The sequence below is a fragment of the Cyprinus carpio genome, chromosome B12 (genome assembly GCF_018340385.1).
Source record: "Cyprinus carpio isolate SPL01 chromosome B12, ASM1834038v1, whole genome shotgun sequence".
NCBI classification, from domain to species: domain Eukaryota; kingdom Metazoa; phylum Chordata; class Actinopteri; order Cypriniformes; family Cyprinidae; genus Cyprinus; species Cyprinus carpio.
In genome coordinates, this window is record NC_056608.1 from 9,148,389 (window position 1) to 9,173,093 (window position 24,705).

Consider the following 24,705-nt stretch of genomic DNA (forward strand, 5'->3'; position numbering starts at 1 on the left):
TGTATAAAAACAGTTCATAATGTTGCGTGTCTGTTTTTGTTATAAAATTTATTTGTAATTAATGTGGAAATCATACTGATTTCTATCGCAAATAGTTTTATTGTTTACTGCACTTTGTTATTGTTCTAGTTATTTAAGCATAATGACTAATGAATCTGAAGTCTCTCACATTCACAGAAAATAGCTTGCTTCCGCGAAGTGGATATGTCATTAAAGTTATATAATGCTACTTTTCTAATCTATTTGAAAAATCAATTTCTCAAAGTAAAATGTGTGGTACAATGGAAATCGGATAAGGACGTAATATTTGACAAAATGGGTCTCTCAGTCTCAAGCAATAAGAAAATTAAGCAATGTTACTCAATAAAAAAACATCAAGGTAACACACATAACACTAATGCTAAAAATGAAACCCACAATAGGCTACTCCAGTAAACATAACAGATGAAAATGACAAAAACGATTTAAAAAAGGCCTAACTTGAAAAGGAGGACAGACATTTCTGAATGAGTAAAAACCCCTCATATAGCATGTTTCATAAACTGCAATGCTTCCAGGATAGCTATATGAAAATGTGAGATTCGTCAAAAGCTTTTTGTCCACAATCCTGCATGTGATTTACATATGTAAATAAACTACAGAGAAAAAAAGGTACAAAAGCTGTCACTGCATGGGTGGCATCTTTGTACCAAAAGGGTCCATAATACCTTATAGGTAGGCTATATAATAGTACCAAAAAAGTGTGTATATTATAGTAGGCCTTTTGAAAAGGTACCACTCCCGTATAGCTTTTGGAACTTTTTTCCAAATGTTTTCTAAGGTGTGCTGATAGTGATGGAGGTCTCTTTCAAGAAACTTTCATTTTTGTTTACTTATAAACGTTCTTAAGGTCTCTAAATTGACAAAGATAGTTAAATCTATCAGCATTTGTGTGAATTACTCCAAACCACTAGACTTCATATAAAAAGTTGTAATAGGCTTCATACAGGCCATTTCCACTAATGCAACAACGATACACTCTTTGTTATATTTACTTTGTTAAAATAGTCAAATCTAAAGGATATCGCTCCACACGCTTGAATGAATTAGATGTTATTTGTCGTAGCGCCTCAGTGTTTGAGATATTGCTGAGTCCAACAGTGTTTGTGAGACAGAGCAGGGGGCGCTTGACGGCTCAGAGCACTTCCACTGAGGGGCAACCACAGCTCGGGCCGTCTTTTGTCTTATTAGTAGCCTAACATTTATACACTTAGAAAGTAATTTTGTTAAAACACTGAAATGCAAAGAATTGTTGTCTGACATACAAATTCCGAATTCCGCCGAGCAATCTCTATGAAATTATTAAATAATAAAGCGTTATTCGATTATCGTAGTCTAATGTGATTGGTTCAACTTGACCAGCGCTGAGAAAAGTAACTGGTAACACGGAATAACGTCATCTATTGCTACTTCAGGTCTGGTCAATACATTACACCTGAAAACAACGCTGATAAACTTTAATAGAAATTTAATTTAAAATACACGAAGAGCTCAAAACAGAATAATTATTATTAAGACCAGTCCGCCCATTTCTTAAATCCTGATAACGTTACTGTTTTTTATCCGCACATCTCTTTCCCAGTGTTTGTGTGAGTGTAGCGCCGACTGTCGGGATGCGTTAAGCGAGGACGCGGACCGTAGGGAGCAACGGCTGTAATGGTGATGAGTTTATTTCCATTGAAAGCTAACGGAGAGAACTTGAGCGTGAGTAAACGGACATACATTTAGCGACTGAGTTCAGCTGAAGCAACAGGTGAGACGAAAGCGTTGAATGTGACGAATCAAACAGGTGTTTTAATGACAGGTGTGTTTTCAGGTGCGCTCACAGGCCACTGGCACTAACTCATGCACTAACATTAACGCTAAAAGTGGATTTATTCTTGAATGGCCGATTTAATACAGTGTAATGTTAATGTTTAAAGTGTCCTCGGATCTTTGTTTTTTGAATGAGGAATATAATGAAGTTGAAATGAACTCTGGACTTCAGGCTAGCATTATGCTAGTAAACAGGAAATAGCATTTCAAATAAAACATGTTTTTGTTTTTATTACATGTTCCATCATAATACCACGTTTTTGACATGGTACCGTTGTGTCAACCATGTTTTTGTACCACAGTGCCGTGTATTCTTGTGCCATGAAGTAGCATTTACATGCCATATTAGGGCTAATGACCGTTCATTACCATGTATGTGTCAAATTCCAAGCTTTTAACATAAACCACTATATTGTCTTCCATTGGTTTGTTATACTTGATTCGATTCACGGTTCATATTCAATTTTCGATTCAATTCAAAAGCAATCGTCTCAAATTCTTAATAAATTTTTATTAGAATCGAATAATATACATTTAAAATATTATTATTTTTAAATATCTTCTTTAATGTGTCTTGAGCAGGAAAAAAATAATGAAGGCAAATTACTTGAAAGGAAACATTATGTGTCCAAACAACAGACTGCTTGGAATTTAACGGACTATAAAATTAAACAATATTTCACCAAAAATATTTTTTTGAACTATTTAGTTTATTTGCATGTCCCCCCCCCCCCACTGTGTTCAGATGTCCAGTAAAATAATAGTTTTCTTGTCAGTGTTGCTAATTGTAAGACCCCATAATGCACAGATCTATTATAACACATTAGATATTTTGTCTTGTCTGTTTGTCATCACTTAAGATAAAACTGACTGTTGTTACATAGACATCTTTTAAAGACAAGCATTTTGAACAAGAGGTGTGTTTGTTACACATATATGTTGTACTTTGCTCTGCTTTCACACTTTGTTCCAGCTCATCCCAGTCGATATCTGGAAGTTTTTTTTTCTGCAAAAGTACTTCTGATGTGGTCTAAAGGAAAGATTGTGATGCAAAAGGTCACAGCAGAGGGAGTAAAGGTCTTTGTACCTGGTTGCGAAGGAATCACCAGGCACCGCACCTCTATGATTGTAGATAGTGGAGGGAACATACACTTGTAGTAGGAGCATGTTGAGTGTAGTAGGGGGCTATTCAAGGGGCAGCAGCCCTTTTTGGTTGATTGAAGACCAGACATGCTGCTGTATTCTGGAGCATCTGCAGCACTAGCTGGAAAGCTGACCAACAGAGCTTTGCGGTAATCCGTTCTTGAAATGATAAGCACTTGGACATGTTCAGTCAGAAATAGAGTTGGGACATAAAATATGGAAGTATAAGATCAATGAATGTAAAATTTGGAATCTCAATCTCCACGCAGCACTGGGCTGAAAGGACAAGAGACAGTTCTGTCAACTGGGCCAGTTCGCTATCCTTATTGATTCATTTTTTTAAGTGAACTCTCCTTTTAATGAATGATGCAGTGAATCAAACTTGAATTCCGTTGGTGTGCTATGGCTCATTTCACTGAAACACTTTAGCTAAATGAGAATAGTGTGTTGATGGATTATTATGGCTTCAGTGCAGTTTGATTGTTTTTGGAGGATTTTAAAGAAGAAACGTGAAATTTATAAATACGCTTTCAGGACATTAATTATTTTGTTGAAATTTGTGCTGTAAGGCTGTTTAAATCAGCATTTGTAAAGTTAGAGAGGTTAGAGAGACATTTTGCTTGTCGTGATGTCATGGTGAGAGAGTTAAAAAATTGGATATTAACTTAATATTAAAGAGGTTGCTAACTGCATTTTACTTATTATGCCCCTTTTCACAAGGTGTAAAATAAGTCTCTGATGTCCCCAGTGTGTGTATGTGAAGTTTTAACTCAAAATACCTTAAAGATAATTTTTTATAGCTTGTTAAAATTGCTACTTTATGGGTATGAGCCAAAACACACCATTTCCGTGTCTTTCCTTTTAAATGCAAATGAGCTGGTGCTCCAGGGAAGAGGGAAGAGCTTCAAGAGCTCAAGCTCCGGCAATACCGGTTCTAGCCTTTGCGAATAAACACTCCACTATTAGTGCAAGCCTGTTATCTTTACAGAAAACGCACTCGGTTTAAAAGTCAGTCATCTGATTGTACTGTGCATAAAAAATGCACTTTATGAATTACACAGATGGGAGCACTGGGTTTTAAAGTATGTCTTATAGTTGTATTGTGAATTTAAAATGCATTTTTTTGATTAAAAGGTTGACTAATTCCAGCGGTCGACTTCACATTGCTTTCATATGCAATTTTAACTCCCACATTCCTATTTACGATCATTCTGGTCGCAGGTGAAGGCAGCATTAGTGAAAACAGACAGACAATAGTAGCTTTAGCAACATTAGCCTTACAGAGTGTCAAGAAGCTCTTTCAGAATAGGCTTATTGGAAGTTACCTAGCTGGTACTATTTTCAGGCGCTGCGTAATATAATTGTGCCTGCTGCACCCATGGTACGACAATAAGGTTCCTTGATTATTACACCGGAATGAGAGTATAGTTCCTAGCCATATCAGCCTAGAAAATAGCAACTTTTCATTTTCCGTCGATCTTAGTACACGATGTAACTACAGAAGAGTCAAGTTTTACATCTGAAAAATATAGAAACTCTGTGGTCATTTCGAGCGAGATGCTAACGGTCTAATCAGATTCAATGATCTATGCTAAGCTAAGCTAAAAGTGCTACCACCAGAGCCGGAGATCAACTGAATGGATTCAAAAACGGTAAAACTCAACTGTTGAGTTTGAACTCAAAAATTAGCCTATATTTTCAAAAAAGTGGAGTGTTCCTTTAAAAGAAAATGAAGGAGAAGGAAATTAATTGAGTTTTCAAAGAGCTGTTCTCAATAAACTGACTTGGTCTGTGTTTGACGCTGTTAAAAATACTTGACGTTTTTCAGAAAGAATGAAATATGGCAATGTTTAATGAATATACTTGATTAATTAAGAAGTATTTTTACAACAGTTGTACTGGTATTACTTATATAGACTTTATACAGTGATTTTCCTGTATCACACTATCACTAGATCATTGCATTATAGTGAGTGAGATCTGGTCAGATGGCAAGTGTCTTACTTTAAAGCATGTGACATGATTTTCCTTTGACTCTTGGTGTGAATGAGTCTTTATACTGCTGTGTTGATCCTATCCAGATCATTTGGACTAGGAGAACTTGTCACTCTCGCTGTTTCAATTTTCTAAATCTGCTTAGTGCCTATGAATAATGAATCTCTTTTAACTGTGGTTTACTCCAGGTTAAAAAAAAAAAAAAAAATCTGGGCTAATAGAAGATGGCATTGTCACGTGCATACATACTGTGCATTGTTTACATATTTTGAATTGTTTCTACTACACTTATAGAGTTTTTTTTAGTAAAATATTATTTTTGTGTAATGTTTGAAGTGTTTTAAGTTGTTGATATGTTATCAGATGTTGATATAAGACATCAAAAAAACATTTCTGCAATTATCATGCTTATATGTCTTGCATGATAAGTTCTAAGTCTTATATCTGTTAATTTTTTATCCTTTTGATTATTCAGTTACAGTTTACTTGTGTTTATTTTTTTAGTTCTAGTTTTATTGATTATTATTCTGTTTTTTGTTAAATTTTCTTGTTAATCAACAGATTTTGTTGAGTTTTGCACATTGTCTCTATTCATATAAATAATAGGTTGATTCATCATCTAAATAATGGCTAATAATTACTTAATATTGGAAATATTTTTTTTTTTTAAATGTTTTGTTATATTTCTTATGTTTTGCTAAGTCCAGGCAAGGGTGTTGCAGACTTAGACTATGACTTAGACTTGGAAATAATCACATTAAAGGATAATGGTCTATGAATAGTTTTATTGGAAATACTACTTTTGGCCAGTGATGTCAATTACTAGTACCAAATCAATATAATGGTAGTACACTCCTTTTACCAGTACTAGTAATATCAAGAACTAACTTAATTTGGCACCTAGTCATTGTAAACAGTCGAGACAAAAGATTTGATGTGTTATAATATATGTGTGCAGAGGCATTACAATATAAATGATGCCTAATAGACCTACTGCAATCTATTATATCGTTAATAACAGTTTAACAGCTATATTTAAAAAAATAAATAAAAAATACCTTGCTCATTGCATTTCTGAATACTGTTACTGAAAAGATGTCAAGCAATATTTGTTCTATTGCTTATAATTTTATTACTGAGTGTTATTCTTTATGATTTAGAATTAATATTTAAATTTTCAAAGTCATAAAAAGAGTTTGCTCAATTGCAAATTAGCCGAGTTTTTGCTGTGGTATCAAAATTAGCGAATTTTACTACTATTGGTGCTAACAGCTTAATTCTTTGTATCTAACAACATTAACTATTAATAGAATATTGTAAAACCTCTGACATATATGATAGCTAGATTTAATAGATTGTTTTGCCTCAAATTATACATCCGTTGTAGTTTTGACTGTCCGTTGTCAGCACCAACCTTTACTTTTATCCCAGAATCACACCTTACACGTGTGTCAAGTCATTATTAGTGCAGGAAAAGTCTTGCTACTTTCAAAGTTCAGTGGTTTTGATAATGATTGATGAACTCTAAAGAATCTTCCTGGCAGAAATCCAAGAACAAATGCTCAGATGGCCTTTGTTTGTAATTGTTATATTGCCACTAAATGCCAAGCCCCTCCAAATACAATGTGTCTTTAGAGACATTGAATAGATAACAAAAGAATGGGTGTTAAATTTTGTGACAATATCTCAATCCATTTTCTGGGCATGAGTGTACTAAGTTATACAGTTCTATAGTATAGTTGGTAATTGTTCTTGAAGCAAAATAGTTCAGGGTTTACTTTGTTTCCAGTACAGTGGATTAAAAAAAGTGACTGTTACACAACTTTTTTTGTCATTCTGAGATGTAAACTCGCATTTGTGAAAAAAAATGGGCTTCCACTGCTTTTTTTTTTTTTAAATATTTGAAAGAATAGAATCTACTGGTGATGATGATACAGTTAGCAGATGTCAGCACAGATGTGGGAAGCTTCCTTTAGTCATTTTTCATATTTGCCACAGGGTTGCGCATTTTGAGATGCTATATTGCACGTCATAGTGGTGAATGAAATGCCATATTTAAAAATGAAAACTTCATCTGCTTTACCTTGCCCAACAAGCACAAGTTGTGTTAGAACTAAATGGAGAGGTAGGGAGAGATAAAAACTAAAACTATGAGAAAAGAGATTTCAGTATGAACACATAGTGTGACCAGTAGTTTGTGTCTGATTCATGAACAAATCAAACATTTTCACGATTTGCTAAATTAAAAAAAAAGAATAACAAAAAACTGTCATGCTTTTTGAGACATGAGTGAAGATTTGGGATGACAAACAATAGATTCCATGTGTAGTCCAGTGGAGTAACTGCAATATCTATTGTTCAATTTGTGGGAAATCAGGTGACCCGATCGGAAAACAGAATAGAAAGCATGCATGTGGCTTTATCCACTTTTATGGGCTTGCCTCTCTCATTTGGTACAAATACAAATGTTTCAAGCTTTGTGAATTTACATTTGGGTGCTGATTGCATGGAATGCTTTGATGCGTCACTCTTATATTCAGTAGCCATGGAAGCAAATCATACTCAACACTATTCACAGTAACTAATGGCAGAATAGATTAGTTCTGAAAAACCCACACTGTATGAATGGAACCGCACTGGACAGCTAGTTGGCTGGCCTGTCCTTGAGGACATTCTTATTAATTTTGGTGGGATTTGGTGGCAGACTGCTTTGTTTCTTTCTTCTGTTGAACACAAAAAAAGATATTTTGAATAATATTGGTAACCGAACAGTTGATGTGATAGTATTTTTTTCCATACTGCGAAAGTCAATGGCTACAGTCAACTGTTTGGTTACCAACATTCTCCAACATCTAATTTTGTGCTCAACAGAAGAACAACTTGAGAATGTGTAAATGATAAAAGAATAATTATTTTTGAGTGAACTATCATCATGTTTAATGGAGGGCAATTTCCTAAGTTAGTATGGCATGTATTGAGATGTTTTAAAAGTGGTTTAATTTCACAACAGTGACAAACAGTGCTGGATCTTCGGGCAAACGCAGTTGTTACCTGGCTGTCACCAGCGAAGGCAGGTCAGGGAGAGAGAAATGCTGCTCCGAGTCCGCAGGGCTCTTGATTTGCTTGTGTTTGTGTTACCTGTGGTGGCTGTGACTAGAGATGTTGAGGGCCAGGGGCTCACACAGCCTCACTGATTAGAACTTAATTTTTCTTTTACTTCAGAGGTGAACCTAGAGTTTTTGGTAACACGCTTGATTGAGAATTTATGCTATGGGCTAAATTTAATAAAATAAAATAAAACATAATTAAAAAGAGGGAAAAGTATTGCAAAAAGAGCATTAGGCTCCATAGTCAGAGGCCAAAAAATGGCAGGTGCTTGGGCACCACTTTGACAACTTGTAAATTCAACAGCACTCACACACACACACACACACACACACATTTTCCTCTCCTTTGCATTTCACATCTGTTTTAGCTTGTTTCCTAGGCTAGCTTTCTAGTAAACCTAGCATTGTACATTGATGATGACATAATTTGATCTGTGTCTGTTAGGGATGCACCGAATGTTCAGCAACTGAAATTATTCGGTCGAAAATAGCAACAAAAGCTCTTTCTGTGTTAGTCAAATAAGCGAAAAGACCGAATAAATTGTACTGAACAATGACGTGATGCGATCAAAAAGAGGCTCGCACTAATGCAACAAAAATGTCAGCAGTGTGGAATCATTTAAAAGTGTCCGTGAACGACGCAAAAATCGTTACAAGCACCGACAACGAGAGACTGTTTAGCACTGCATCGCATGTCTTCGATGAGAAGTGGAAGAGGTGGTTGTTGCTGGTTACTGTATGATGACTGAAATCACGAAATACCCATAAACAATTAAATAAACAGGGTTCAAAGTCCAAAGCGAGGAAAATCTACGCTGAAATAGTGTTATTCGTCAGTTTCTTAGTAACATTTTTATGAATTTTCACAAGGCATGTGACAATGCGATATGTGCAGCAAACATCTTCCCAAATTCGTAATGAATCATTTTTAAATCTACTGTTGTCAACAAAAAGACGCACTGAGGTCTTCCTGCAGGTTTCTGCCAAAATAAAAGCTGAGAAAAAGCAAGAACTCCATCAACATTCATAAATGTTATTATTGTAATTTTACTGGAAAATAAAATAAAAAGACAATAATGATGATGATAATTATTACAACAGCTCTATTAATACATTCATTATAGCATTCACACATAGTGTTCAGATTGGGATCTGTAATATTTTCTAATGTTTTAAAATAAATTTCTTCTGCTCAGCAAGGCTGCATTTATTTGTACAGTAAAAAATGCATGCCTTTACTAACTTATTAATTTTATTGTTTTTTATTGGTATAATGTCTGCTTGAATGTTAAAAAATGCTCAGTGTTAAGTTAATATTTTTAAAGCACATTTTGGCTATTTAATTTATGCAATGGTGAAAAAATGGGCAAAATGGGGGAAAAAATTTGAAAATTCATGTTCGGTATTTGGTCTTCCGCATTCCGCCCAGTGTTTCATTTTGTTCAGCTTAGGCCAAGAATTTTCATTTCGGTGCATCCCTAGTATCTGTATAAAGTCCTGTTGTCTGCGTCTGTCAGCTTGAAGGGATACTCCGCCCCAAAATGAAAATTTTGTCATTAATCACTTACCCCCATGTCGTTCCAAACCCGTAAAAGCTCTGTTTGTCTTCGGAACACAATTTAAGATATTTTGGATGAAAACCAGGAGGCCTGTGACTGTCCCATAGACTGCCAAGTCAGTGCTTAAATGCATTGCATTAGTTATTTTAGGTTTTTTAAGGATTTGGGCCAGGTTCAGAAACTGCATATGGATCAGGGTGTGATTTGCTACATAATAGACAGTGAATGACAGGTTTAGCAAGCTGAAATTAGGCGTTGTAACATTCTCGCATTATGGGCTTTCTGTGTACATTCAAGGCTGAAACGCGAACAGTTTAGATTTTTTTTTCCCTTAAACATGACATTTGACTCAAATGTTGAAGGTAAATTTGATTTCTGTTTAATTGAGTACATCATGACCTAAGGCAGTGTTTCCAGAATCTGTTTCCAACAATTTATTATATAAAAGTGTTGCTTGGAAATGTGCAGTAAACTCTGTTTCAGAGAGCTGTCTGTTGTCTGTTTCACACACAAACTCTTGTATAAAGAGCTCCCCTCTATTATTATGAGTGCCTAATATTTTCCTCATTCAAACTGTATAATGTTATCTATAACACAATTCAAAAATAATATTCATCTGTTTTTCATACTTTAGTTTTACTGTATTCAAAGCAAGACATGAGAACTTTCCTCTCTTTCTTTGCAGAACTTGTCTTCCTGTTCTATATAGAAAAAGTTATGAAGAATATGATCCGTCATTGGCAGTCATCTACGTCTCTACATTATATCATTGGATCTCCAGTTTGTTTGCAGCTCTCATCAGACATTTGGATGTCAGAATTGAAAGTGTAAAAGAGTTAAATGCCTATGAGAGGAGACAGCAGAAGATCCAAGCAGAAGCCACAGTCTTTGTGGTGTCAGGAGGAATTGTAAGACTTGACTTGGAAGATATGGCAGAGCATGCCGAGCTGCTAGCAGAGATGTCGACTATCGGCCGCCTCTCGGCCACTGAGCGCCTGAAGCATGCACAGAAGAGACGGGCACAGCAGCTGAAAGGCTGGGCTCAGATGGAGAAGGACAGTACCCGTAGTCATAAGGGCAACCACAAGGGGGATGGGGTGAAGAAAAGCAGAAGGGTGACCTTCAACACCAGTGTGACGTTGCTGGAGGCTGCAGCCAGGAATGACATAGCGGAGGGTAAGAGTAAAGGACTAACAGTATTGCACATCTGTTTTGTTTATTGCAATGACTGTAGAAAGTCCACACACCCCTTTTAAAACTTCTGCTTTTTGAAATGAATCAAATAATCCAAGATCCACCTTTAATGTGATATTGAAAGCTTGAAAGTTTTTTGCAACTCTTCCTTTCATGCAAATTCCCTCTGTTGTGATTTGCTTACACTGTGATTACACGTTACCTTGTGCCTTTTTACTCTGGAAATCAAGACTACATACTTTAACAAAAATAAAAACAATAAGAAAATAAAATCCTACTGTATATTTACAGTAGGTTGATAGGTAGGCTATAAAAATGTATAAAATGGTCAAAATAATTCTCATATAATTCTCATGTCACTCTCTCATTTTAATAATTTCACCACAGATTCATAAACTATACCCTCAATTTATCAATCTGTATTTGTAGATTTGTAATCTGTACACTCTGTTTATGAATTTATATATGCAGATACTGATGCATATTGGCCTGGTTATTCATAAGTGAATTACGAAATATTAACTGTTTATTGATAGCTGACATTAGTTCATGTCATTTTGAAGAATCATCTTTTTTTTGCATCTTGGCATTATATATGTTTATTGAAATAATTGGAAACAAATTATAAATTATATTACATTTCTAAAGCAAAAACAAATTGAACTTAAACTGTAAAATAAACAGATTTATATTTTAGATAACTTCTTGATTCTGTAATCCTATTATGGCATTTCCAGGAATAAAGAAACAGTTTGAAACAATGTTTTTGTTTAGAACAAAAAGCAAGTAACTATCCAACAGTGCACTTAGTATCATATATTCTCAAAAATCATATATTCTTAAATAAAGACCAGGCATTGCTAGTTGTAGATAAAGTACACAGAAATAATAAATAAAAACAGGTTGATTGTGATAAACATTTTGTTTTGATCATGCTTCATGGGTCAGAACTCTTCACTCTAAACTGCACCTCAGTGTTGAATTTCTTGTAGTTTTGACAGAGATTGAAGGTATAGTTTAAAAAAATTGTCATTTACTCACCATCATGTCATTTCTGTTATACTTCTGCAGAACATTTAGAACATTGGATCCTAACAACCTTGGGCCCTTTTGACTTGAATTGTATAGACAAAAAACTATAAGACATTTTACAAAACCTTCTTTGTGTTTCACTGAGGAAAGAAAGTGAAACTTCTGTCAACGTCAGGGTGTTGACAGTGATGACAGAAGTGTAACTTTTAAGGCAAATGATCCCCTTAATGTCATAATTTGTCCAAATTGTAACTAGTTTATGGTTTTGGTGACCAAAAAGTATTTGTGTCTCTTGGCAGTACGACAGTTGCTCAATAATGGAGTCAGTCCAGACTTGTTCAACGAGGACGGGCTCACTGCACTTCATCAGGTACATGCTCATCAACAAAAACAACACAAACACAGGCTGCAAAACAAGAACATCAGCTCATTTGAATCTGTTTCATGTTGTAAACATAAATACACTAAATCAGAACTCTCCGAAGTGTAGTCCTCAATAGACTTATCTCAGTATCACAGCACTCACATAATGGCAGTGCTGTCAATGAGATAAAAAACTAATCTAAACTATTTCAAAAGGGTTTCACTTTTTTATTACAGCATAGAATTATATAGGTAGACTACTCAGCCAGTTAGTTTGTTGCTGGATGACCTTTCGATTAGTTGATCATCTTGTCACTTCCCTACTCTTGAATCATGTTCTTCACAGACAATAATTCAGATAGCTCTTGTGGTTCTCTGCAGAGCTGCATAGATGATTTTTTGGACATAGCACGCTGTCTTCTGGATGCGGGTGCAAACGCGAATGCGTGTGACAGTGAGCTGTGGACCCCTTTACATGCGGCGGCCACCTGCGGACACACTGACCTCGTCCAGCTGCTGATAGAAGCGTGAGTCTCGATTAATAATTCATTTATTATGCTGATCTTACTGCTTTGTCATACACAACTTTTATTCTTGTATAAATACATAAAATTATATCTACACTTTTATTGCTGTATAAATAGTAAGTTGTGATACAGACTGTCTGAGTTCATGTGTTCAGGGGTGCAGATCTGTTGGCAGTGAATGCAGATGGAAACATGCCGTATGATCTGTGTGAGGATGAGGCTACGCTGGAGCTCATAGAGATGATCATGGCAGAGCAGGGTGAGGGTTGCTTATAATATACATATAATATAGATACATTATTTCAATGCTCCTGACAAATAGTAACTTGTCTTTTTATGGACAGTAATTCATAAGATACTTTTGTGTTATATTTGCTTTTAAAGAGCATGTTAGTATATTTTACTTTAGGCTACCTGTTAGTGATGTTTTAGATTTTTAATGTATGTTTAAATAAGTTTTTTTATGAAACCGGTTATGACAGCCACTGTGTAAATGATCATAGCCTATTTCAACAACAAATAGAAATTGTATAATTTAGAAGTTAATTTAAAAACTTTTTTTATTTTTTTTTGAGTGTTGAATATTATAGTTTAAAAAAAATCAAGTGAATTTTGGGCTCTGTTGTTAATAGTAACCTTATGTAAAAGGGCTCCCTCCTTATAATTTAGTAAGTTTGACTAAACTAATTTTTAGTTAATTTGACTAAAGTCAAATTAAAACTATTATACTACTGTCTAATGCATTAAAAATGACTGAATCCGTGAGACTATGTTACAGATGTTATGTTTATTTAAAAATATATGCTAGCATAATTTTATTCTGCCCATTTATATAATTATGTATGGTTATCTTGACAAATTATAACACTTAGCTGAGAAGAATAACAGTGAATTAAACCAAAATGAGAGTGACAGAATAACCAAAATGTACAGCATGTAATGAACATAAACCAACACAACACAAATCTCTAGTAATAAAACAAGTACATTAGTTTCAGAAACATTATTTTTAACCAAGTAACAGTACATTTAAAACTATATATATTTACTAAAATTTATCTGATCTTATTCTTTTTTTTTTTTGGCTCTAGACTATGATTCCATTTTTTTCAATTTTAGTTCAGTGAATGATGCCCAGTTTTTCATTGAAACAAAGTTAGCAAGTATATGATGCCTTGTGATTTAAAATCTTGTTTTAAAAGTATTGTAGTGTATTTTATTCTTAACAAGGATGCCAGCATACCAGAACTAATTATCAGTGAAAGATTCCCATAATTAAACTTTTATGCATCATTTAAGTATTATTGATTTATTTTTTTTTAGTTTTTTGGAGTTATTGTATAATATTCTGTATAAAAATGAAGATAGCCATGAACAAAGACTGTGATGTCTACAGATAAGAAAACAGTATATTTTCTTGATGACACAGCAAATAAAAAACTTACACCCCGGTTTCACAAGTCTTAAACCCAATCCCAGACTAAAATGTAAGTATTAGCTGTTTCAACTGAAAAAATTGCACAGATTGATCTTTGTCAGTGCCTTTATTATGTCTCAAGATGCACACCAGTAATGTTTTTTTCTAAGGCATGTTTATGAAAATGACTTAAATGTCCTAATTGAACTATGGCCTAATCCTGGTTTAGTCTAAGCCCTGTCTGTGAAATTAGGCCTTTGATGGCTAAATTAAAATAATGATGCATTTGCTTTACTCATGAAGCATTAACATGAGGAATTACCAAACTTGTAGTTCGGTAAGCAAGTCGTATGCTGATTAAGTAGCTCCTCACTGATTTAGTGAAGAATTTGTCAGATTGATTCAAAGCAATAACTCCTGAGACTGTAGGAACAAATAAATAAAGAACTGATTCCCAAGAGTCATATCTCTGCGTGCAGACCATGAGGAACTCCGCCGCTGAAAAGAGGTGCAGATAAAAACTCTGCTGTGAATATGTAAATACCAGCAATGTGGCCGTGAGAACTATCATAAATTTATTTGTATAATTACACTTCTAGGACTTACATGCTGCAATATTACATTTCAGAAAGTTTTGATTTCTGTATTGAGTACAAAGGTGGAAGAAAGACACCTTTATATATCAAGGGCAAATTTTACTACAAATCACAAAACACTTGCTGTTATCCATATGTTTGTATTTAGGGATTACTCAGGAGAGAATTGATGAATGTCGCGGAGCCAAGGAGAGAGCAATGTTGTCTGACCTTCAGGAGCTGGTTGCGAGTGGAGCTGATCTGAATGTAAAGGACGAGCAGGGAGCCACTCTGGTAGATATAGCAGTGCAGATAGACAGGACGATCATCTATAATGTTACCAAAACTGAAGATCTTGTGTTTTCTCTGTGTAGCTGCATGTAGCAGCTGCTAATGGATACATGTCAGTCGGGGAGCTGTTGCTGGAGCACAGAATATCTCCTAACGACAGAGACAAAGATGGGTGGACGGCACTCCATGCTGCTGCCTGCTGGGGACAGGTGATTACTGACACACAAGAGGGTTTAGTGCGTGAAAACAAAATTGATCACATTTACAGTTATGTGATGTTATTGCTGCTGAAAGTGGCTTTTCCATGTTGGCTTTATTTTTGTTAAATAAATAATGAAAATTGATCACATTTACAGTTATGTGATGTTATTGCTGCTGAAAGTGTGATATGTCATGTGATGTTGTTAATGTTGTTGGGTTTTATTTTCCAAATTTTAAGTCCTGCCAAGGAGCAGGTATTTTTTATTATGTCCTGATACAGAAAACCATGCAGTTCAATAGGGTGTCCTTTCTTTTTCACATGACTGTATTTTCTTGCATGTTACTGGTCTTATTTTTGTGCAGCACATTAGCAGCCACCTTCATTTATGGTGTTGCTGAGCTGCTCTTTGACAAAATTTGTTACATTGATGAAGTACTGTATTGTACAGATATTCATGTCTCATACTGAAACACTGTTTTAATTATTTACATTTATGTTTCTTTATGTATAGGTAGGTGGAAGTTGCTTGGATAGTTTATTTGGTGGGTGAAAAATGAATGCTGTGTGAATTCCTTTTCTTGGTATGACACATCCTGAAGTTTTGATCAGTAGTGACTTGACTGGAGGCTTCACAATTCTTTTTATTTTGTAGATGTGTGCACTGATGAGGAGGTCCGGACCAAAATGATGGAGCTGAAACATAAACACGATGCCATCATGAAGGGTCAGGACAAACACAAGAACACATTGCAGAGACGAGTGTCCAGCACGGGCAGCAGAGGGTGAGTGCTGATGAAGAGTGTGCAAAGCCACGCTTCACAGCTTGTGACAGTTGTATTAAAAATAAAGTCTAATATACAGATGCATCTCAATAAATTAGAATGTCCTGGAAAAGTTAATTTATTTCAGTAATTCAACTCAAATTGTGAAACTCGTGTATTAAATAAATTCAGTGCACACAGACTGAATTAGTTTAAGTCTTTGGTTCTTTAAATTGTGATGATTTTGGCTCACATTTATCAAAAACCCACCAATACACTATCTCAACAAATAAGAACATTGTGACATGGCAATCAGCTAATCAACACCTGCAAAGGTTTCCTGAGCCTTCAAAATGGTCTCTCAGTTTGGTTCACCTACTGATCTGACAGTTGTCCAGAAGAAAATCATTGACACCCTTCACAAACATTCATTGCCAAAGAAGCTGTTCACAGAGTGCTGTATCGAAGCATGTTAACAGAAAGTTGAGTGGAAGGAAAAAGATGCACGACGCACCGAGAGAACCGCAGCCTTATGAGGATTGTCAAGCAAAATCGATTCAAGAATTTGAGTGAACTTCACAAGGAATGCACTGAGGCTGGGGTCAAGGCAACAAGAGCCACCACACACAGACGTGTCAAGGAATTTGGCTACAGTTGTCATATTCCTCATTTTAAGCCACTCCTGAAGCACAGACAACGTCAGAAGCATCTTACCTGGGCTAAGGAGAAGAAGAACTGGACTGTTGCCCAGTGGTCCAAAGCCAGATGAGAGCAAGTTTTGTATTTCATTTGTAAACCAAGATCCTAGAGTCTGGAGGAAGGGTGGAGAAGCTCATAGCACAAGTTGCTTGAAATCCAGTGTTAAGTTTCCACAGTCTGTGATGATTTGGGTTGCAATGTCATCTCCTGGTCTTGGTCCATTTTGTTTTTTAAAAACCAAAATCACTGCAACCGTTTACCAAGAAATTTTGGAGAACTTCATGCTTCCTCCTGCTGACCAGCTTTTTGAAGATGCTGATTTCATTTTCCAGCAGGATTTGTCATCTGCCCACACTGCCAAAAGCACCAAAAGTTGGTTAAATGACCATGGTGTTGGTGTGCTTGACTGGCCAGCAAACTCACCAGACCTGAACTCCAGAGAGAATCTATGGGGTATTGTCAAGAGGAAAATGAGAAACAAGAGACCAAAAAAATGTAGATGAGCTGAAGGCCACTGTCAAGGAAACCTGGGCTTTCATACCACTTCAGCAGTGCCACAAACTGATCACCTCCATGCCATGCTGAATTGAGGCAGTAATTAAAGCAAAAGGAGCCCCTACCAAGTATTGAGTTCATGTACAGTAAGTTAACATACTTTCCAGAAGGCCAACAATTCACTAAAATATGTTTTTTTTTTTTTTTTTTTTTTTTTTTTTTTTTTTTTTTATGAAGTATTTTAATTTGTTGAGATAGTGAATTGGTGGGTTTTTGTTAAATGTGAGCCAAAATCATCACAATTAAAAGAACCTTAAGACTTAAACTACTTCAGTCTGTGTGCATTGAATTTATTTAATACACGAGTTTTACAATTTGAGTTGAATTACTGAAATAAATGAACTTTTCCATGACATTCTAATTTATTGAGATGCACCTGTATTCTCTCTCTTTAGGTTTAATAAGAAGCTGTTACTACAGCAAAGAAGTAATTGTTTTTAAAAATCCAGTGAGATTTTTTTTATGCATAAGGAGTCTGACAATAGCCAGTGCTCCACACAGAGATCTGATCTCATCATCATCCAGTCTGTCTGGAATGGCATGAAGAAACAGAACAAACTGAGACAGACTAAATTCAGAAGAACTGTGGCAACATCTCCAAGACAAATCAAGAAACTGACCTGCAAAGTGTACCTAGGGCAAAACCTGCTTTAAACACAAAGGATGGTCAAAGGAATTGTTGATTTAATTGTTTTTTTAGTTCAGTTAATAGAAGTTAATTGAATTCATGACATTATTTTTGACAGCATCATCATTTTACAGCATTTTTACACGAGTGCCTAAAACTTTTAACCGTACTGTAGCTTTGCAGGTAGGTTTCTTTAGGTATCTTGGAGATGTTGCTACAGTTCTTCTGGATTTAGTCTGTCTCAGTTTGTTTTGTTTCTTCATGTCATTCCAGACAGACTGGATGATGATGAGATCAGATCTCTGTGTGGAGCACTGGCAGTTGTCAGACTCCTTGTGCAAACAAAATTAATGGCATTGTGTACTTACATTATCCCAAATGTTTTGAAGAATGTTTAAATCCAGAGAAATAAGCTATTTTAATTAGTGATCAATAGTGTCAATGACATCGTAACCCCTCGATTTACGGTTTTGTTTTGTAGAAAACATGGAAACACCCAAGATGCTTTAATATGTTGTGCGTTTTAATAGACCGGTGACGACCGCACAGAGTAGCATTCTAACAGAACTTTCAAATGTATCTAGTGTGATAAAACAGTGTTGCTTTACACTTACTCATGAGTCACGACCGGAAGGAGCGGAAGCAGTCGACTGTGGCATAATAAAAGCTCCGCTGCTTTCGACCTGCTTTTCATGCTAGTTCAGTGGTCCTGTTTCGCTTTGACGGCTTTCAGCCTCACCCTGCTTCATTCTACTACGTTAATGTGGCATAATAAATTATATGTTGTTTTTTTGTATGTATTAATTTCACCCCCCCCATACATATATAATGTGTCCTATATATAATGTAACTGCTAACCAAACCTCACAAAGAGAAACCTGCACAGTGGATGTAGAAACACATGAAGACTTGTTTTTAAATGGTTTTATTCACTTACGAATGCTGCAGTACAATGGATAGTCCAGATAAATGGATTTCTGATAGTTGATGAATGGGCATCCTATTCCAATGAGACTGCAACATCAGCAAGGAGGCGGTGGGTGATGATTTAGGTTGGAATATTGGGAAGTGAGATGTGATGTCATTTTAGGGTGTCAAAATGACTTCTGCAAGATATGTGGAGTTCATAACTGACCATTTTCTGCTGTGGTATAAAATGAAGAATAGTGCTTTCGGAAATGAAAGGATTTTCATGTAGGATAACACACTATCCCATGCTGCATAAATACCATGGTGCGAAACAGTTTGAAAATCTGTTTCTACAGCCACTGTGCAGGTTTCTCTTTGTGAGGTTTGGTTAGCAGTGACTGAAACGCAGCTTAACACACAACTGTCAGTCTGCATGGAGAGGATCTTGAGACTCCAGTAGCTTTAAACACCTGTCTGCTGCTCAGCAGTGGTTTTTTTACAGCTGGCATTACAATACAGTTCATTTGTTTGACAGAAACTTTCCTTAATAAATCTTTATCTGACCAAGATCTCCTGTGCTCTAAGTCACTCACAAATCTTTTGACAGTTCAATAATTTCTATTTGCTTTTTGCGAAATATTGTTTGTTTTGATGCCTTTTGCAAGACATTACATTTTTTCATACTTTTCATCTTCAGAAAGATCTTTCTTCCTCACCATATCTCATGAGAACTGTGACTTGCTTAATAATTTGGAATAACTTCAAGTAGGGTTTCCATTTACCTAAGAAGACCTGGCAAACTATTGAACAAACCTGTCTGAGATTGATACAGTTATCTAAAAAGATGTGAAAAACCACACAAACAAAAATCTGACTCTTTAATGTACCAAAATCCTATTGATATATCACTTGCATAATAATTTGGAACACAGTTTACTTACAGTAGCTGCTTCAGAAGCGCCAGATTGTCATAGCAAAGTCAGAATTACCTCCTCTCCTAGGTTCATGAAATGGTCATCCATGGTGTGTTGCTGTTCTGTTGCAAGTAATCTTAAAGATTCCTAAATGCATCTACTTTTGGAAGGTCAAATAAAGTGCTTTTGCTTTCACCTAGATACACACAGCATCTCCCTGACATTGCTGCTTCAACACTAACTGCAGTTACTGAAACCACACCTTTTTTCTTTGCACGAACATTTGGGCGGCATTACGCAAATATTTCCACATAGTGACGTAGATACGTGGGGGAGTGTTAGAAGAGCAGTTTTAGGGGGGCATGGCAGAGTCTTAACCTTGATGAAGAATATCTCTTTGGATTTGAGACTTTAGTCTTTGCAACTTTACAGATCTTCAATATGCACCAAGAGCTTGTAACACTCCAAAGAGAAAGGAAAAATTTAAATCGCATCATACGACCCCTTTAACATGGCCAGCATCTATTATGAAACACTCACAAAACAACTTTTATATTATATTTGACAACAATATATTGCAACATGTTTATTCAAAAATATAGTGCTAGATATCAGTGCTTTGCTCACTTGCAGTAGTCATGATAATTGTGGTCTTAATATACAATTTACTATAATAATATAAAAAAGGTGTCTGACCTCTCTTCTTTGTGTGGTTTGCGTTCACAGTAAAGTAGTGAGGCGCACCAGTGTGAACGAGCGCAGCAGTCTGTACCGCAGAGAGCATCAGAAGGAAGCCAAAGTGTGGCAGGAGAGAGGAAGACAGACAGAGGCCCTGGATGATGATGAAGACAGACAGACTGATGCTGAACTGAATCTGCACGCTGCACTGGTGAGAAATTGACTTAAAAACATTTAATCTCCATTCAGTGTTTTAAACATACTGAAATATGACAGATTAGAAAACACAAATGATATATTTTTGCTTTTTAAAAATATTACATTAAAGCTGTGGTGTGCACTTTCTGCACTGCCAGTGAAAACAATCAGCAGAATAATAATAGTACTAACACATTTAATTTTATATACCACCTTTATAGCAAACTTCTCAAGATGCTTACACAAAACAGAAGAACATTAAAAAAAATGTTTACATGCATAGAAAAAGATAAAAAGCAAGTAAAGTCTATCCTAAAAAATATGTCTTAAGCCCCGTTCACACCAAGAACGATAACTATAAAGATAATGATATTAGCGTCCACACCAGATATCGTCTGTTTATTCTAAGTGCACATGCATCTGCCACTTTAATTTCTTCAGCTCGTTATAGCAGAATGGATTCTGATTGGCTGTCAATGTTTGTATCGTTCAGCAGCTGGGGAAATAGATTTGATATTGATTTGATTGATACGATTTTTATGTGTCTTTATCGTTATAGTTTTGGTAGATGGATAAATGGCTCATGGTGTTTAGAGTTATTTTTTTGACTGTTTATTTATAGTTATTGTGCTTTGTGTGAACGGGGCTTAAAAGTCTGTGTGAGCCAGAAGTTGCTGCCGTGCTGACTTTATTCCAGTTTAACCGTTCCAACTAAAACGGAATTTTGAATAGAGGGTGGGGTTTTATTTTAGCGCTCCTCCTCTCTGTCTCTCACTCATAGCAACCTAACGGTTGGAGGGGCGTGTTGAAGGATACTCTGCCTCAGAGCTGTCAAACTGATGTCATCAGAGAAGGAATGCCATTCCACGATGAAAACAAAAGTTCAGATTTTGATTAAAGATTACCAAGAGAAACTAGTTTTTTTTTTTCAGTTAATTAACATGCACGTATTAATTGTTTACCTCAAGACTAGCAATGTGCGCTAAGTAAAAAAAAAACAGTTTTGATTTCATTAGGAATTTAAGAAAAGATTTAAATAAATGAAGATACTCAGCTTCTCTAATATGAGTAGGGATATTGTTGTTAAAAAATATTGGTAGATAGGGTTTATTGTGTTTATTCCACTCTTTTTCTTCTTTGTTTTCCTGCCCTAAAAATGTGGACCTCTGAACTTGGTAAGATTGTCCCATATGCCACCCAAATCTTGCATACGTAGACACATCTACCCAAGATTAGGTTTCTGCAAGATTCCCCTTTCTGTCAAACATATTTCATTGGACTGTCCCACTTTTAATAAATGTAGAAAACTCTTTTATGAAGTGAATTGAAAGAGTTATTTAGTATAATTTTGCCAGAAAATGTTTTAGATTTTTTATCATTTTAATGTAAAAAATCTTGTGTAATATAAAATATATATATATATATAAATTGTCAGTTTTTTTGTTTGCTGGTTTTTATTGTATTTGTTATGTTTTTTTGTTTGCTGGTTTTTTTTGCCATGAAAATAGTCTAAGATGCTGACATGACATTAAATAAAAAATATGCTACTACCCAACATTAGGTGGCTCTAAAATAAATGTATTTTTGCTAACAACTCCAAAACCTTTTCCTGATTAGAATATTTTGTTATCCCATGGTTATATGGATTTAAGTTTCCATTTGTATGTTTCCATTTTTATAAACTTGCATGTATCCTTGGCTTGGTTCGCTTAGGAATTTATCATTGATTTATTATGTAGATTTATTATTATTATTATGTAGATTTGATTTATGTAGATTGATTAATTATATCATTGCTGTGTATTATGTAGACATGCATCCAACAAAAGCTTATGAAAAGTGTTTTGATTCATTTAAATATTTGTGCATGTGGCCCATAATGACTAATTAGCTTATATCTTATGAACACAGTGTTCAAACTTCACTAAGCTTGGTGCAAATGGACAAAAGGAAATCCTGAGGAAATGTGCCAAATTTCATAAATTTCCATTGTTAGGGAGGGAGTGGTATAACTAATGAAGAACCCTGTGTACAGTGTGTTGGCAGAAATACAACTCTATAGTATACACACTATCAAAAGTATATTTTGTTTTTTAATTTACACAATCAGTTTTTGATATTTTCCAACTGCTGAAAATTGCTGCTTGTGGCTGGATCGAGTTTAATGGTTTTGCAAAGAGTAGAATGACCGTGTAAAGCACAAACCTAATTTTGTTTCGTTGAGAGCCTCAATTATGTTTTTGTCTTATACTGTATGTACAGATGTGACTTGGTCATCCTTGCTGAAGTTTCTTGTCCCTTCTTTGGTTTAGGTGTCTGGCTCTAATGCAACCCCTGTTCCTCCATTAGAAGTCAGTGAGGTGGAAAATGGAGCTCAAGTTTTGGGGAACGGCAGCATGGCTACGTTTTCTTCCTCACTTCCAGGAGAACCCCAGGGTGTGGGCCGCATGGATCGCAGCGCCTCCTATCAGCTCACTCCAGCTTCATCTGCTGCTGACGGCGGGGACAGCATGAGCAGAGAGAGATCTCACCACACGCTTGCAGATCTCAAACGCCAGAGAGCAGCAGCTAAACTGCAGAAACATCCAGCACCTCCTATACCCCTGTCTGCAGACCCTCAAGGTGAGGTCGTTCCTGAAGGACCCCAGGGACCTCTGGAGCCCCTTGAATCAGTACAACAGGAAGTGTCCCCCAGTGCAGTGTACTTTACCCAAGCTAGTGGAGATCCACCTCTGCTGAAGCTGAGAGCACCAGAAGAAGACACAACTAGTACAAAAGAGCCATGCTGTAGACTCATGTAGCAGCAGCGGACGAACATGTTTGCTTTCATGTGATTGTGCAGTTCCTGTGGATAGACTAGAATTATAATGCAGGTACGTGGAAATGAGTTTCTCTCACAATGGCACATAGACAGAGTGAAGACACGTTTTCAACACTAATATGAATAATTTGATGATGGACTATGTAGCTTTCTGAATGGATGATACAAGAAATCAGAAAAAAGAAGACCAAAATGCCCACATTTAGATAGTTTTGTGGATTAATTGCATTATTGCAGTATTTCAATCTTTTAAGATCATATAATTTTATTTGAATTAGCTGTTATGGTCATTAAAGTTTCAAAGTATTGACTCAATTGTTCAATACATAGAGAAAAAAAACTGACACGAGCACTTTACTTGACCAAACTTTCAGCAATCTTTATAACTTTGATGGAGAAGAATACTGATATAAAAAAGCACATATGAATGCACTGATAAAAATAAAATTGAATTTCATTCACAGTTCTGCTGTAATCTTACATCTAGTATGCTTACTCTTGTTCTTTATTCACACCTGGTGGCACCATTTCAAGCAAACTCGTATCCTTGCACCTGTCTTCATTGTTTATTGCCTTTGAGATTGAACTTAAGCTAACTGTAACATAAATAAATAATTTAAAAATGTTTATTTTATAAAAAGAAATAAAAAAATAAAATGAAAAATACAGTAAATACTTCTTGGTCTGAATACCATCTGTCAGTTTGGTGTAGAAAATCTCAAATTCAAACACCTAATTTTTTGCTTTGTTTAAAAACGGAAAATATGAATTCAACTTTTATATAAAAATTGTTACAGCTTTAATATTTTTCTCACATTGTGGACAGTGAATTAGTATTTTTATTGTTTTTTTTTTTTTATTTCATTATTAATAGGTTTGATTTTTTAAATGTATTCTGAATTATTTTTTTTTTTATTTTGTTATATAAAAATTGTAGGCGGAGCTACCTGAGAGAGAGAGAGAGAAAGAGACGCACATGCAAATACACAGGAAATAATACAAATACATCTTCGGACGTAAACAATATATTCTAAAGTATTTTTTGTAATATTTTTTATAGTGTATTTTGTATAATTTTGTTTTAATTTTTATTGTAATCTTAATACTCCCTCTGATCACATTTTTTTTTTTTTTTTTATGCAGCTGTATTCTGAAATACTCCTGGATTATATCTAACACTGTTTTATCAAAGACTTACCAAGGAACATAATACACTTATTAAACACATTAATGTTTTACTTTACTCTCCAGTCCAGTCCAGTTATTTTTTGTTTTGATTTAAT

At 35.4% G+C, this 24,705-nt stretch overlaps 1 protein-coding gene across 1 annotated transcript; it reads left to right on the forward strand.

Moving 5' to 3' along the window:
- The first annotated feature begins 1,518 nt into the window (after positions 1–1,518).
- LOC109070249 (protein phosphatase 1 regulatory subunit 16A) lies at positions 1,519–23,885 on the forward strand. Its single transcript, XM_042734717.1, has 11 exons — positions 1,519–1,792; positions 10,344–10,834; positions 12,184–12,254; positions 12,629–12,774; positions 12,930–13,033; positions 14,936–15,060; positions 15,141–15,363; positions 15,497–15,512; positions 15,886–16,041; positions 20,452–20,614; positions 22,914–23,885. Exons 2-11 carry the CDS (start codon positions 10,588–10,590, stop codon positions 23,400–23,402), a joined length of 1,740 nt encoding a protein of 579 aa, XP_042590651.1. The 5' UTR covers positions 1,519–1,792; positions 10,344–10,587; the 3' UTR covers positions 23,403–23,885.
- Positions 23,886–24,705: the final 820 nt, after the last annotated feature.